Raw genomic sequence first — 13467 nt, forward strand, 5'->3', positions numbered from 1 at the left:
TACATTAATTTCTCCAATATTATAATGTCATTTATAATGGCATTCTTGAGAACTTGATTGTTGTTAATTTTTCTATAGGTTCAACTCTTATACCAGACACTAATGTGTTCCTTGATTGGGTGTTCTTTGTAAATAGATTAATACTTATTGATAAGTCCCAACGTCTTCATAACATCGTAAAATTCATTGAATGTTGCAAACAATCATATTATTTGCATAAACATAACTCTTATTGCTATCATTTCTAATTAACCTAATGCTTTCATTGTTCTCCATTGTACTTTGTTAACTGTAATTTACTGCATATGAATAAAAATATAAAATGTGTTAGTTAAATATTCTATGAGAAATTATGACCATGTTAAGTATTATTTAGATTAGGAAGGTTTTTATTTCACCGATTATTTTGAAGTTTAGCTTTTTAGCTAACAAGAAGTTAAATTTACCAAAATTTGAGTGCATACATGAGACATGACTTCAATCTGACATGACAATAATAAACAACCTAGCTATTTCTCGAGTCACCGTAGATCAGTTGCATCACTATAGTTTTCAAATTAATCTTTTGTACCTTAATACTTGCATCTTAGATGTACCCCACATATGAATTTTATAACTCATATTTCAAATTGATGGTATTTACTTTTTCTCCTCTCCTCACAAGATTTTATGTTCTTTGCTTCTCGTTCCTCATGTTATAATTTGACGACCAAGACCACCCACACTTCTAACCATTATTTATCATCCTCATTCATTTATTTTACGAGGTTTTCACTCCTTAAAATACATCTACCAATCACTCATAAAAATCTAAAGGGATCAAGTCATTTTTTTAAACTCTTTAAAGTCCTCATAGTCCATACTTAACATTAATCTCTCAAAAGCAACCTTAGATCAGGGTGTTAAATTAAAGACACTCATTTGTTTAAATGAATTGTGTTGGAGTTTCATTGTCTTACATGAACTAGAAGTGCACGTCGTTTGTTTAAACTTAAAGGATCGTACATGCTCAACTTTATATTACAGGACAAATAAAACTTAATAGACCATTTGAAAATTTGAGTTAAGAGTTAGACAAAAGTGCAAGGTTTATAGAAGTACAAGGACTTAAAGTACAATAAACGGTAGTTGCATTCGTAACATCACGAGTAAGCGTGACGCATGTGATAGATACTTCACATATCTCTTCATGTTGACGAAATTGCCCCTACGCAAAACTTTCTCTTCGCCGAGCAAACCAATAGAAACCATGAATAGGAACAAAAACTATGTCCAAATAGTACTATATGTCAAGCTGCAGAGTACCATCATTTAAGACTTCATCAGGGGCAAAAGGGCATTTCAATTCACAACCCTTGCAAACCTCTCCATTGACTCTCCAAGTAGTGGTGATGTAGAAAAATCTCTCACCCAAATCTCCACATACTTCATATGCTATCGTTTCGCCGCCGTTATTGCACCGTCGTTCGGTTCCTCTCCGGTGACTTTTCGATGGTACCGATTTTTAGTTAACAAGTATGAACACTCTCAGCAAGATGTATTTTTTCTGATTTTTTTTTGTGAATTATTTTTGATCGAGGGCTTAGATTATTCTATTTCGGTTAAATTTGATATGTTCTGATTCACCGATTTTTTGTTTTGGATTTGGTTTGAATGAACTGGAAAATTAGGTTTTCTGAATTCCTTTCAGTGGTAGTTATTTATGTTGTAGCTTTACGAGCTGGATCCTGAGCTTCGAGCTTGATCTTAGGTCTGAAAGGCCTTGGTTGGGCCAAGTTTTTGATTTGTTTGGCCCTGCCCTGCCCATGTGTACTCCGAATAGCTTCAGATATTTGGCATAATATGAAATCCCTCAAGAGACTAATTTTGTGACATTTACAAGTGGGAAAGATTTAAACTTAACTGAATTATCTGAAGTATTTGTGTTCTGATTTATAGGTCTGTACTCTGTAGAAAATGAAGAGAACCTATAGCGTTAGAAAATCCCGATTGTTGAATATTGAAATGAGAATCCTCCAAATGAAGGGAAATGAATAGTTAGGATTCAAACTCTAAATAGCTTGGACTTGTAAAATTGTTGTGGTTGTTGTTTTGTAGTATTTTTATTATGATTTGTGATTAATTGAACAGAGGTATTTTTACCCCACCTGTTGGGATCAAACTGAGTTTTTTGTTGTTGTTGATTAATTGAATAGAGGTTGCTTTTCCTTTAGAATGCTGGACTCGTCTCTTAAGGCCATTGATGTACTTAGGACATCAGTCCCGTCAAGCCTTATTTTACTAATGTTAATCTCCAGAAATCAAACTCCTGCTGCCAGACTTCACAGGCCAACATAGTATGAAGCGATTAGGGAGAATCACTTAGGACTGTTGAGATCACTGCTTAACTATGTTTTTTACATTACTTTGGACATGGATCATGTCAAGTTTTTTTCTAACCTTTTCTCGTTAAACTTGCTCTGATAAAGCATTGGTTACTGTGACTTGCAGCTTCTGTTTCTTTACCCAACTGCAAGATCAAGGTATGTCTGTAGAAGATCCGGAGGGACATATGAATAAGAAATTAGTTGCTGCTTTCTGTCATTACAATGATCAGCTGTTAGCACGTGATCATGATACACCTGTAAAAAGTTTAGTAAGTGTGACTAAATAAGAAATTGGTTATATCTCATTTCTATTTGGAACAGTCTCCTTAGGCTGTGAATTTGGGAATTGTTTCAAATGGATAGAAATGTTGGAAAAGGTATGATGGGACAGAAGAACTATGAACAAGGTCGCTATAGCTCTGTAGAAACCAGAAATGAGGTCATTGGTTCTACAAATCAGAGATTTTTCCAGGATCCATCAAGTTCTATTAATACGAACATAAGACCACCTGATTTCGCTGTACCTGTTGGAGCTAGGCCTGTACTGAATTATTCTATTCAGACTGGTGAGGAGTTTGCTCTAGAATTCATGCGGGAAAGGGTTAACCCTAAGCAGCATCTCGTTCCGCATGCTTCTGGTGGGACTACTGGTGCAACTTCTTATATGGACCTGAAGGACATACTTGGAATATCTCATACAGGTTCTGAAACCGGATCAGATATCTCCGTGATTGCCTCAATAGAAAAAGGTCGAGATCAAAATCATGAGAGGACTAGGACTTCAGTAAATGATGAGAAATCCTACCACCAAGTTTTGCAATCTGTGACCAGAACCTCATCAAGAAATAACAACATCCGTGGGTTTCAAAGCCATGTATCTTCTAGGTCTAGTACATCAGGAAAGCTAAGGTGTCTCTGCAGTTTTGGTGGTAGAATTATGCCTCGTCCAAGTGATGGGAAACTTAGATATGTTGGAGGTGATACGCATCTTATTCGAGTCAACAAGGATGTTTCTTATGCGGAGCTTATGCAAAAGATGTTGACAATATATAATCAAGCTCATACCATAAAATATCAGCTTCCTGGTGAGGATCTTGATGCATTGGTATCAGTTTCTTGTGATGAGGACGTGCAGAATATGATAGAGGAATGTAATGGTCTAGAAGGTGATGGATCACAGAAGCTACGGATTTTTCTCTTCTCTAACAGTGACTTGGATGATGCTCAAGCTGGTCTTGAGAATGTTGAAGGAGATTCAGAGATGCAGTATGTTGTTGCTGTCAATGGCATGGACTTCGGGTCTAGAAGAAACTCAATTGCTCTGGCGAGTGCTTCAGGAAATAATCTGGATGAGTTTCTTAGCTTAACAATTGCTCGGGAGAATAGTCGAGTTGCTGCCGATGCTTCTCGTTCAGTGGGTGGTGTGCCTCTAGCTGGTCAATCTGCTCATGTGATGGCGTCAAGTTCATTGCATGCCTTTGACTCCAACCAACAAGGGTACCATGGTCAAACTATTCATCATGGCGGTGCTGAATGGAGACCTTTACCCACTTCCATGCCTGTTGACAACTTCCAAAATTTAGATGCCAAAAGCCCTGTTTTTCCCCAGTACGACCATGATTCTCATCCACCCAACTCCTCACAACTCACAGATAACTTTGTTGTTAGTACAAGCCGTGGTTACCTGAATGGGGAAGGAGGTTCTACCCACGAGCAGCCATATAGTTCACATATGAACGACCAAGAAGCACCAGCGGCGGTGGTAAAAATGAAAAGAGACACCTCTTTCCAGAAAAAAGTTGAACTTGGTAAAGATCAATCTCTGGAAAAGGAAGTGAATAAGGAGGCAAAGATGAAAAGAGAAAGCTCTGCACAGAAATTGAATGAGCCCGAGAAAATGCATTCTGTGGAAAGCGAAAAAGTTGTTTCCTCGAATCCACTTGTCAAATCTGCTCCAAATCATGTTTCCCGAGTTGAAGCATCTAATTCTGCTGCTACAGTAGTTTCTGGAAGTTCTGACATGCCAGCTAAAATTAATGAGAAGAGTCAGGAACAAGTGCAAGGTACAGTGTCTCTTGGAGCTGTTCAAGAAGAAAAACTTGATGGATCAAGTGAAGATGGCCATTTTTCTGCATCTGGTAGAACTTCCAACGCTGACTATGGTGACTCTGAGGCATACCCATATGACCTTAGCTATGACCCACCTTCAATGCCTCCACGAGTTTTTCGTTCTGAACGTTTGCCCAGGGAACAGGCTGGCCTAAATCGCTTGTCCAAATCTGATGATTCTTCACAGTTCATAATGACCCATGCACACTCTGAAGGCAGACAGCAGATCCTGGAATCAGTTGATAAATTACATGATGGAAATGTGAGTCCCCAGACCGAGAAATTTACACCTTCTGGGCCGACTCGGTCTGCTAATCAACCTGCTATCGAAGAGAAACAGATTGAACTTCAGCAGTCTGTAGAGTTAGGTGACAATACCAAGGGAGTTAATTCAACAGTTGGTGAAGATGTTTCTGAAGCAAATCTTGAGAAGCGCGTACTGAAAGCAGCAACTTATGCCGATAAAGTAAAATCTGGACCAAATAATGCTATCACTAGCAATAATGTTCGCGATGAATCTGCTTCCAAGCCAAACGAGCTTCACCGGGGTGATGCAGCTGCAAGTAGAACAGAGGAAAATAAAGCTATGGGGAAAATACAGCCGCTAGCTGAGAGCGAGCCTCAAGTTGGAGCAGTGGCCACAGGGAAGCCATCTGTTACCACTGGCTCTCCTGATCACGGAGACATTCTTATTGACATTAATGACCACTTTCCTCGAGAGTTTCTCTCTGATATTTTCTCTAGAGCTAAAATATTGGGTGATGCATCAGTGTCTGCTCCACTGCGCGCTGATGGAACTGGTTTGAGTTTGAATATGGAGAACCATGAACCAAAGCACTGGTCTTTTTTTCAAAAGTTAGCCCAAGATGATTTTGTCAGAAAAGATGTGTCTCTGATAGACCAGGATCATCTTAGTCTCTCTTCCACCCGTGCAAATGGTGAGGATGGAGCATCCATGGATTATGGTTATCCTCCTTTTAACGACAGTGCTATGATAGACCATATGGACTCCCGGATGAATATTGAAGCTGATATGCAGCATCTATCACGTGACAATGTTGGACCATCCACCATGAATGTGCCTTCAGAATACGATCCTTCTCAAACCACTGGCATCCAAAGCATGCAGTATGATGGTGCAATGAATTCAAAAGTAGCTGAATCGGATTATCAGGTGTTCCTTTTTAGTTGTTGACACTTCTAGCTGCATAATTCTGCTTCAGGTTATATTCTCATTTTTTAACTCGTACAAATGTGATTGAAAAAACCCTTTCATTTAACATGAAGGATGGGAACCAAGAAGTTCAGAATACTGGTTTTCCACTCATTGATCTCTCTATGGGAGATGTCGATATAAGCTCATTGCAGGTATTGTGGACTTAAACCCTCATAAACATCAATACATCTGGCATATCTTGAAGTATGTGTTCTATATGATGGTTGAGTGAATGAGTGATGCAGGCTACCTAAAGTAGCACCCGTAGGTCACTGCCAATAACATTCTTTCATAGAAAATGTATGGAAAAATTCAAGTTCTGGTTTTCTGCCTGAATATCCATATAATGACAATAGTTAGACGTGAAGTGAGTAATTTTTGGATTATTGGTTTTTTGTTGACCTTTTTTTATTAAAAAAAAACTCTGTTAGAGCTCTAGATATCTTTAGTTCTTGATTTTTATCTGCTACTTCATTGCTTTGCTTGGAGAGGCCAAGACTTTTGGTTCATATGTGTGGCTTGCTCTTTTCTGTGTCTTGGATTTATGCATCTGATGGAGATATGGAGAGATTGTTTACAACTTGTTGCTTTAATGAGGGGGCATTTTGTTCATATGCATGGCTTGCTCTTCTGGGTCTTCAGTTTATACGTCTGATGTACATATTGAGATTGATTTTATGTTTATCAATCAAGAATACATTAAAATGGGCTGGATTTTTATTACGTGATTTGCATGTTTAAACTAGCTAGACAAATTAGAAATCATTTTATTTAGTCATGTAATAAGTACACGCAGCTGTGCTTTGAGTCAGTTTTTTAGTTAACCTGTTTTATTTGCCTCGCAGATTATCAAGAATGAAGATCTCGAGGAATTAAGGGAATTGGGTTCTGGAACATTTGGAACTGTTTATCATGGAAAATGGAGAGGAACTGATGTTGCCATAAAGAGAATAAAGAAAAGCTGTTTCACAGGTCGCTCATCCGAGCAGGAGAGATTGGTGAGCGTCTTTGGAGTTGTATAATTACATCTGCCACAATAAAATTAACCGGTTCCTGGTTCATCAGCTTGAATCCAAATATGTAGTTTTAGACCTAATAGAAACAAAGTTGTTTGAGCGTGTTTCCCCTTGCTTTGTTATTCTTCAACTGTAACTTTGTGCTGCTCTGCTTGCTGTTTTTGTTGTTCCATGAAATTTGTGTACGGCTTCCTCCAGCTTTACAAACTCAAACAATCGTCCAAAATACATCTTGAACACTTTCAACTATTTTTATAGCAGTACAGAAAGCGAATTTCATCACAGTTCAGACATCTAGTCCTGTTTTAATCAAATCTAAATCAGTAGAAGCTTATCAGTTCATATATTTGTCATGCTTTGAGGTTTCTTTATGCAAGCATTTTGACAATGGAACCCTTTATCTATTTCCAGACTCTAGATTTTTGGCGTGAAGCTGATATTCTTTCAAAGCTTCATCATCCAAATGTGGTGGCATTTTATGGTGTAGTGCAAGATGGGCCAGGGGGAACTCTTGCCACAGTAACAGAATTCATGGTGAATGGGTCTCTGAGACATGTTTTGCTTTGCAAGGACAGGTGTAAAACCCTTTTAACCCTTCCTATTATTTTGTTTTATATATTCCTCTGTATCCCTTGACAAAACTTCGTACTTTCTTCCAATCCTGACTTGCTAGACACCTAGATCGTCGCAAGAAGCTCATAATTGCAATGGATGCTGCATTCGGAATGGAATATCTGCATTCAAAGAATATTGTACATTTTGATTTGAAATGTGACAACTTGCTTGTCAACTTAAAAGATCCTTCTCGACCCATCTGTAAGGTGTGTACACGTATATAATCGCTTTCCTTTTTGTTCTTTGCAATAAAGAGTCTGATGACTAATCACTAGCTGATGTGTTAGTATATCCAAGAGCATCTTTCCTTGACTACCTTTAATTGATTATTCATGTCATGTTAAGAGTGCCTTTAAGCTATAAATTGTTTCCTTTGCCATTCACTTTGGTATTCACTCATCATGTTCATTATTAACATGTTTCTGTTGGTGGAAAATTTATGTTACCAAGAAACGGACAATTTAATGTTTTGTAGGATCAAACAAAACTTATAAAAGCCCTGTCAATTTTATTATAGGTTGGTGATTTTGGACTTTCAAAAATAAAGAGAAATACGTTGGTCACTGGTGGAGTTAGGGGAACACTTCCATGGATGGCCCCAGAGCTATTGAATGGTAGCAGTAACAAGGTTTCTGAGAAGGTAAGATTTCAGATATTAATCTTAAGGTTGACATATCCAAGATTGATATGAAATATAGCCTGTCTCAGGCATCTTTGTTTCTTTCTGTGGCATGGGGATGGGGAGAGCATATTCTTGCTGATCAACTCGAATTTCTGTTATTAAATTTTCAATCTAACCCCCTATTAATTTGTGATGGGTAGGAAGTATGTTGATGCTTCTCCCTCTATCTTTCTTTGGCAATCAAGTCGACAAGGACCTTAACTTCTCAGATACAAGAGATCTGAGAGAAAGTAAATCAGAAACATGTTCCTCTTCTAAGTGACATTTTGAGACTTTGCAGGTTGATGTTTTCTCCTTTGGGATTGTGCTCTGGGAAATTCTTACTGGCGAGGAACCTTATGCTAATATGCATTATGGAGCTATTATAGGTTTGCTTTACTCAGTCCTTATCTTACCTTTGTTTCTTGCTTTAAAGTACTGGCATTTCTTTTATTACTTTCTTGTCATGAAATAAAAATTACTCGTTATATCCTTCCTTTCCTACAAATCTACAAGTTGCTGCCTTGAAAATGAAACGAATGAATGAGGAGTGTCAAGAGGTCATTAACAGTAGAAAAGCAGCAATAACCAATATTTTAACTGGTACAAAGAAAAATATAGAACGTCATAGAAATGTATTACAGCAAGTTAGGCATGGTTAATTTCATCTCCTAATGACACAATGATCGCTTTTATAATTTGTTCAGAAATATTTGATCTCATCAAGGACCAAGATACTAAATGATGTTGATACACTCGAGAGTTAGAATGATGCTGATACTCTCGGTGAAAGGCATTGCATAAAAGCAATAAGTGAAGAAATGTAGAAGCATAGCATAAGTTTACTTGCTGTTTCCTTCTCAAAAAGTTCATTATTTCCTGTTTCTACTTATTTCGAGTTCCACCAATCATCTTCTTTGGATGCCATGTGAAGTGTGGCTGAACATACGGTGAAATTTTTTCTGTGGGACATCTATTTCCAAAGGTGTTGCTCACAGTCGTTTCTATAGTTCTCTGATGCTTCACTAGGATGCAGAGGAATGGTCATAAAAGCCTTCATGTTTTCTGTTAACAGAGCTAGGAAATATAGGAACCAGAGTTAAAGTTTAGAAATTCACGCACTCTTGCATCATGTGTTACATGCAGGTGGTATAGTCAACAACACCTTGAGACCACTTGTGCCGAGCTTCTGCGACGCCGAGTGGAGAATTCTTATGGAACAGTGCTGGGCTCCAGATCCTGCTGTTCGGCCATCTTTCACTGAAATTGCCCGACGCTTACGTGCTATGACCGCGGCATGCCCAACAAGACCACAAGCTCATCCACCTCAGAACCAACAGTCCAAGTAATGGCATAGGCATTTTTTCTGTATTTCTGCCTCGATATTCTATAAGCAGTTTCTATAAGGATACTGAATATATCTGTATCATATTTAGTGGGGAGAATGGCCTCCTTCAGGGTGTGAAAGAACATTGTCGAAAAACTAATGATCGACAGAGTATATATATTATTCCCGGGAAACATGATAAAATCATATATATTGTAATTTGTAAAGCATCATTTGTATCTAAAATTGGAACTTTGGCCTTTGAAAGATTTGGTTATATTGGTTGGTGAGATGAAGAGTTTTTCTTTTTCCATTTTTGCAAGCAAGCAAAGATGTTTTACTCACCCATTATTTAGGTTTTTGCTTTATTTGATACTAAGAAAAAAAATTCTCTTCTTTAGTTTGAGGAAAAGGAACAACAGAGCTGGAAAAATCTAGCAAGATTCTCATACTCTTCCTTCAGAGTCCAGATTCCGGAGTAAGGTCAATTCATCCTCATTTAACATTACAATATTGGTTCAAATTCCAGGAATGACTTGAGTGAACTTCAGCTTGAATATCATGCATTTGTTGAAATGATTTTGACACCAACAGACCAGCTGCTATAAATTACAGTAACACATTTTTCCATTGACAAAGTGTTCGTGTCAAACTTGACAGAAGTGGATTTATATTTCAATCACACGACTTCAAGTCCACTTCTCCTTTGAACCAAGTGGACTTGTGCCCAGTACAGCTTTCTCAATTATTAGGTTGTCTTCTCATCATTCTGCATTCTTCTAACCTAATTTTAGGTGTACGTTCGCCTACCAGATACAAACATTTGTCACCTAATATACCGCTTGTAAAAGATATCAATAAATTTGCCAAATGTCATCTTATAAATATAATTGACATATAAGAGATAAAAATTCCATATCTGTACGTATTTACACAAATAAAATTTCTAAAAAAAAGAAAGGTATTTAGAAAAAAGGGAAAAGGAGCAAGAGTACTTGCTTAGCACCTTCTTAACCCTATATTAAAGAAATATATACCTTGTTAAAATAAAGATACATTGGCAGTTTCTTTTTGAAGCATTTGTTTCAAAGTATCCAACATTATATATATATTTAATAATTCTACTATAATTAGTACACACTGAACTGATATAAACACACTCACTAAAAGCAAATTCTAGTAGACTATAAAAAAGACAAAATACATAAGTTCCCCTCAAACTAGTCCGGAAAACTGGACTGCAATTTTACGAGAGTTTATTTTACCCCCTATTCTAGTTCAAAGTAAATTTAATACCACCCCAAATGCTGATGTGACAGAAAATTAATTATTAATTATATTTTAAAAAAAAGGCGCGTAAGATTGGAAAAAAAACGACAAAAAACAGAACACCCCCCCTTCTCTTCATGATTCCGTCGGTAACTATGGTAAATTTAAATACTATTCTAGATATTCATTACTTTGGTAGCAACTTAGATCCTTTAAATCAAAACTCAATATTGCACCCACCAACGCCTATATGTTGCCGGCAAAAAATTTCCGGCGAACATCCATTTTTTCCGGTCAAATTTCAATCCTTTATATCTCTCTCACCATATTCTCTTGGTATTACTTAGCCAAAACTAATATTTCATCGAGAAAGTTTAGAAATAATTTTAGTTGGTTTGAAAGGCGATGAATACGCTGGCAATGGGACTCGGGGAAGGGATATGAAAAGAAATACGTAGTGAAAAAAGAAGAAGACAAACGGAGTGAAAATGAAAGAAAAAAGGTGAAAAAAGTAAAATTAAATAGTATCTGACATGGCAAAATTATAGGGAGAGTGAAAAACACTCTCTACGATGCGACTAGTTATATACTTTGAAGGTGGTATTAAATTTACTTTGAACTAGAATAGGGGTAAATAAACACTCGTAAAATTGCAGTGTGCAATTCAGTTTTCCAAACAAGTTTGAGGGGTAACTTATGTATTTTACCAAACAAAGTATTCAAAGCATATAATCTTCAAACAACAAAATACACTAGAGAAAACGATCCTCTATAGCCCTTCAAGATTTTAATAGCCCATATTTTTCCCATTGACCCGAAATATCCCTCCGGCCCAAACATATTATATCTAATAGCCTGAAATGTCTATTTTGTATATATTTTGTATAATGACAGTCTATTTAGTATTTTTTGCAGAGGAATTTTCAGAAGCCACTATTGTTTAGTAGTTATTAACTTCCTATAGCTACTATTCAGTTGTTACGGTAGTGAACTCGCTGTATTCGCGCTGCTGTATTCATGAATATAACAGCAAAAACACCTAAAATTAGGCAGTCCATCTGTACGCGCATGTATTCACATGTATTCGCGCCATGTATCATGAATACAATAACGACAATCACCTTAAAAATAGGTATGTCCAGCTGTCTGATAACAAAAATAATATCAATTAGCGTGATACACTCCTAATATAACTCAACAAAATCATTTCTAACATGCATCATTATCAACCCAATTAATTAGAATGATTTTTCAATTGTATATAACTGGTGTATTTAACTTTTGTATTTAGTGTGTTTCAATATTTTTTTACTGTTGCATTCATTAGATTCAATGTTTGTATTTACTATATTCGCTATTTTATATTTAGTTTATTCAAATATATTTGTATTAATAGTATTTTAGTTATTCCTAATACATGTTATTACTGTTGTATCAGTATATTTTATTGGTTGTATTCATTGTATTTCTATTTGTACTCAGTGCATTTTACTGTATTTCACTGTATTTTAAATTAAATGTATTCACTGTTTATATTCTGTTTTATTTTAATATTTGTATTTAGTATATTTCAATGTTTATATCATGTATTCATGCATGAACACTTGTGTATTCAGCTGTATTAAAAAAACACAAACCTTCGAAATATATAAATACAAGCAAAAAATAATGTATTTGAGAAAATTTGTATAGAATACAATATATTTGTATCTTTGTATGTGACTAAATAGCAAATAATAGAAGAAAGTCCGATGGAGATGATGTTTTCTGGCCAAGCAAAATATTGTATACATTGTATTAAAACTAAAAATGGAGACGAAAAATATAACGACCCGACCGGTCATTTTACTTTCTAGAATCCCGTTCTCCTAAATAAGACTTCCAGTACGTACTTTTAATGTTTTATAACTTGCGGAGATGGTTAGTTCGGAATTTGGAAGGGTTCGGGTTGAAATCAGAATACTTGGTTCCTTAATGTTGGCTAAAAAAGGCCAAGTTTGACTTCGGTCACCATTTTGAGCAAATGACCTCGGAATCAGGATTTGATGGTTCCAATAAGTTCGTATGATGATTTTGGACTTGGGCATATGTTCGGATCAGGTTTTGGATGAGCAGAGAGCGTTTTGGCGCCTAATAGTGAAAGTTGGTTCCTTGAAGGTTTTAGAAGTTCTTTAAATTTGGTCTGGGGTAGGTTTTGGTGATATCGAGGTCCAAATAAAATTTTGAGATCAAGAATAGTTCCGTAATGTCATTTAAAACTTGCACGCAAAATTTGGAGTCATTCCGAGTAGTTTAAGTACGTTTCGGTGCATTGAGAATAAAATTGAAGAACTTGAAGTTCGTATTTTTGATTCAATTGGTTTCGGGTCTGATTCTTAGTTTTAGTGTTGTTTGATGCGTTCCGAAAGTTTTAGCGAGTCCGTTTTATGATTCCACACTTGTTGATATGTTGGGGGAGGGGGTCTCGGCGGACCCAAGTGCTAATCGGACGAGACTCGGACCAAGTTGGAACTTGGGAGCCGTAGCTGAAGCTCCCAGCTACTGTCATAATCGTACCTGCGCTTCGCCAGCCGCAGGTGCAAGCCACGAGCTGCAGAAGCGAACCAGTGAGGGCAGCCCAGCCATCCGCAGGTGCATAAGTTTTGGCGCACCTGTGTGATCGTAGGTGCGAGAACAGTGGTCGCAGGGGCGGAAGGCGCACAGCAGCGGTCCCTTTTTGTCCGCAGATGCGGAGCTTGGCCAGGTAAGGGAAATGCGCACCTGCGAGGATTTTTCCTCTGGTGCGGGACCACAGATACGGCCAAGGTACCGTATGTGTGAAAATCACTGGGCAGAAAGGTTCATTTAATACGGGACTTAAGCCATTTCTAACACATTTCTCTCATTCT

General features: G+C 37.1%; 1 protein-coding gene across 2 annotated transcripts; it reads left to right on the top strand.

Annotated features, from left to right (window-relative positions):
• The first annotated feature begins 1207 nt into the window (after window positions 1-1207).
• On the top strand, window positions 1208-9577 carry LOC107821022 (RAF-like serine/threonine-protein kinase 24). Of its 2 annotated transcripts, none has more exons than XM_016647417.2 (9): window positions 1208-1515; window positions 2491-5649; window positions 5763-5843; window positions 6537-6689; window positions 7119-7282; window positions 7381-7528; window positions 7840-7962; window positions 8285-8372; window positions 9130-9577. In XM_016647417.2, exons 2-9 carry the CDS (start codon window positions 2722-2724, stop codon window positions 9330-9332), a joined length of 3888 nt encoding a protein of 1295 aa, XP_016502903.2. In that variant the 5' UTR covers window positions 1208-1515; window positions 2491-2721; the 3' UTR covers window positions 9333-9577. The 2 variants fall into 2 exon arrangements, with proteins under 2 accessions (XP_016502903.2, XP_016502904.2); XM_016647418.2 differs by having other exon boundaries at window positions 1344-1494.
• The last annotated feature ends 3890 nt before the right edge of the window (window positions 9578-13467 follow it).

The sequence above is a fragment of the Nicotiana tabacum genome, chromosome 3, assembly GCF_000715075.1.
Source record: "Nicotiana tabacum cultivar K326 chromosome 3, ASM71507v2, whole genome shotgun sequence".
Lineage (NCBI taxonomy): Eukaryota > Viridiplantae > Streptophyta > Magnoliopsida > Solanales > Solanaceae > Nicotiana > Nicotiana tabacum.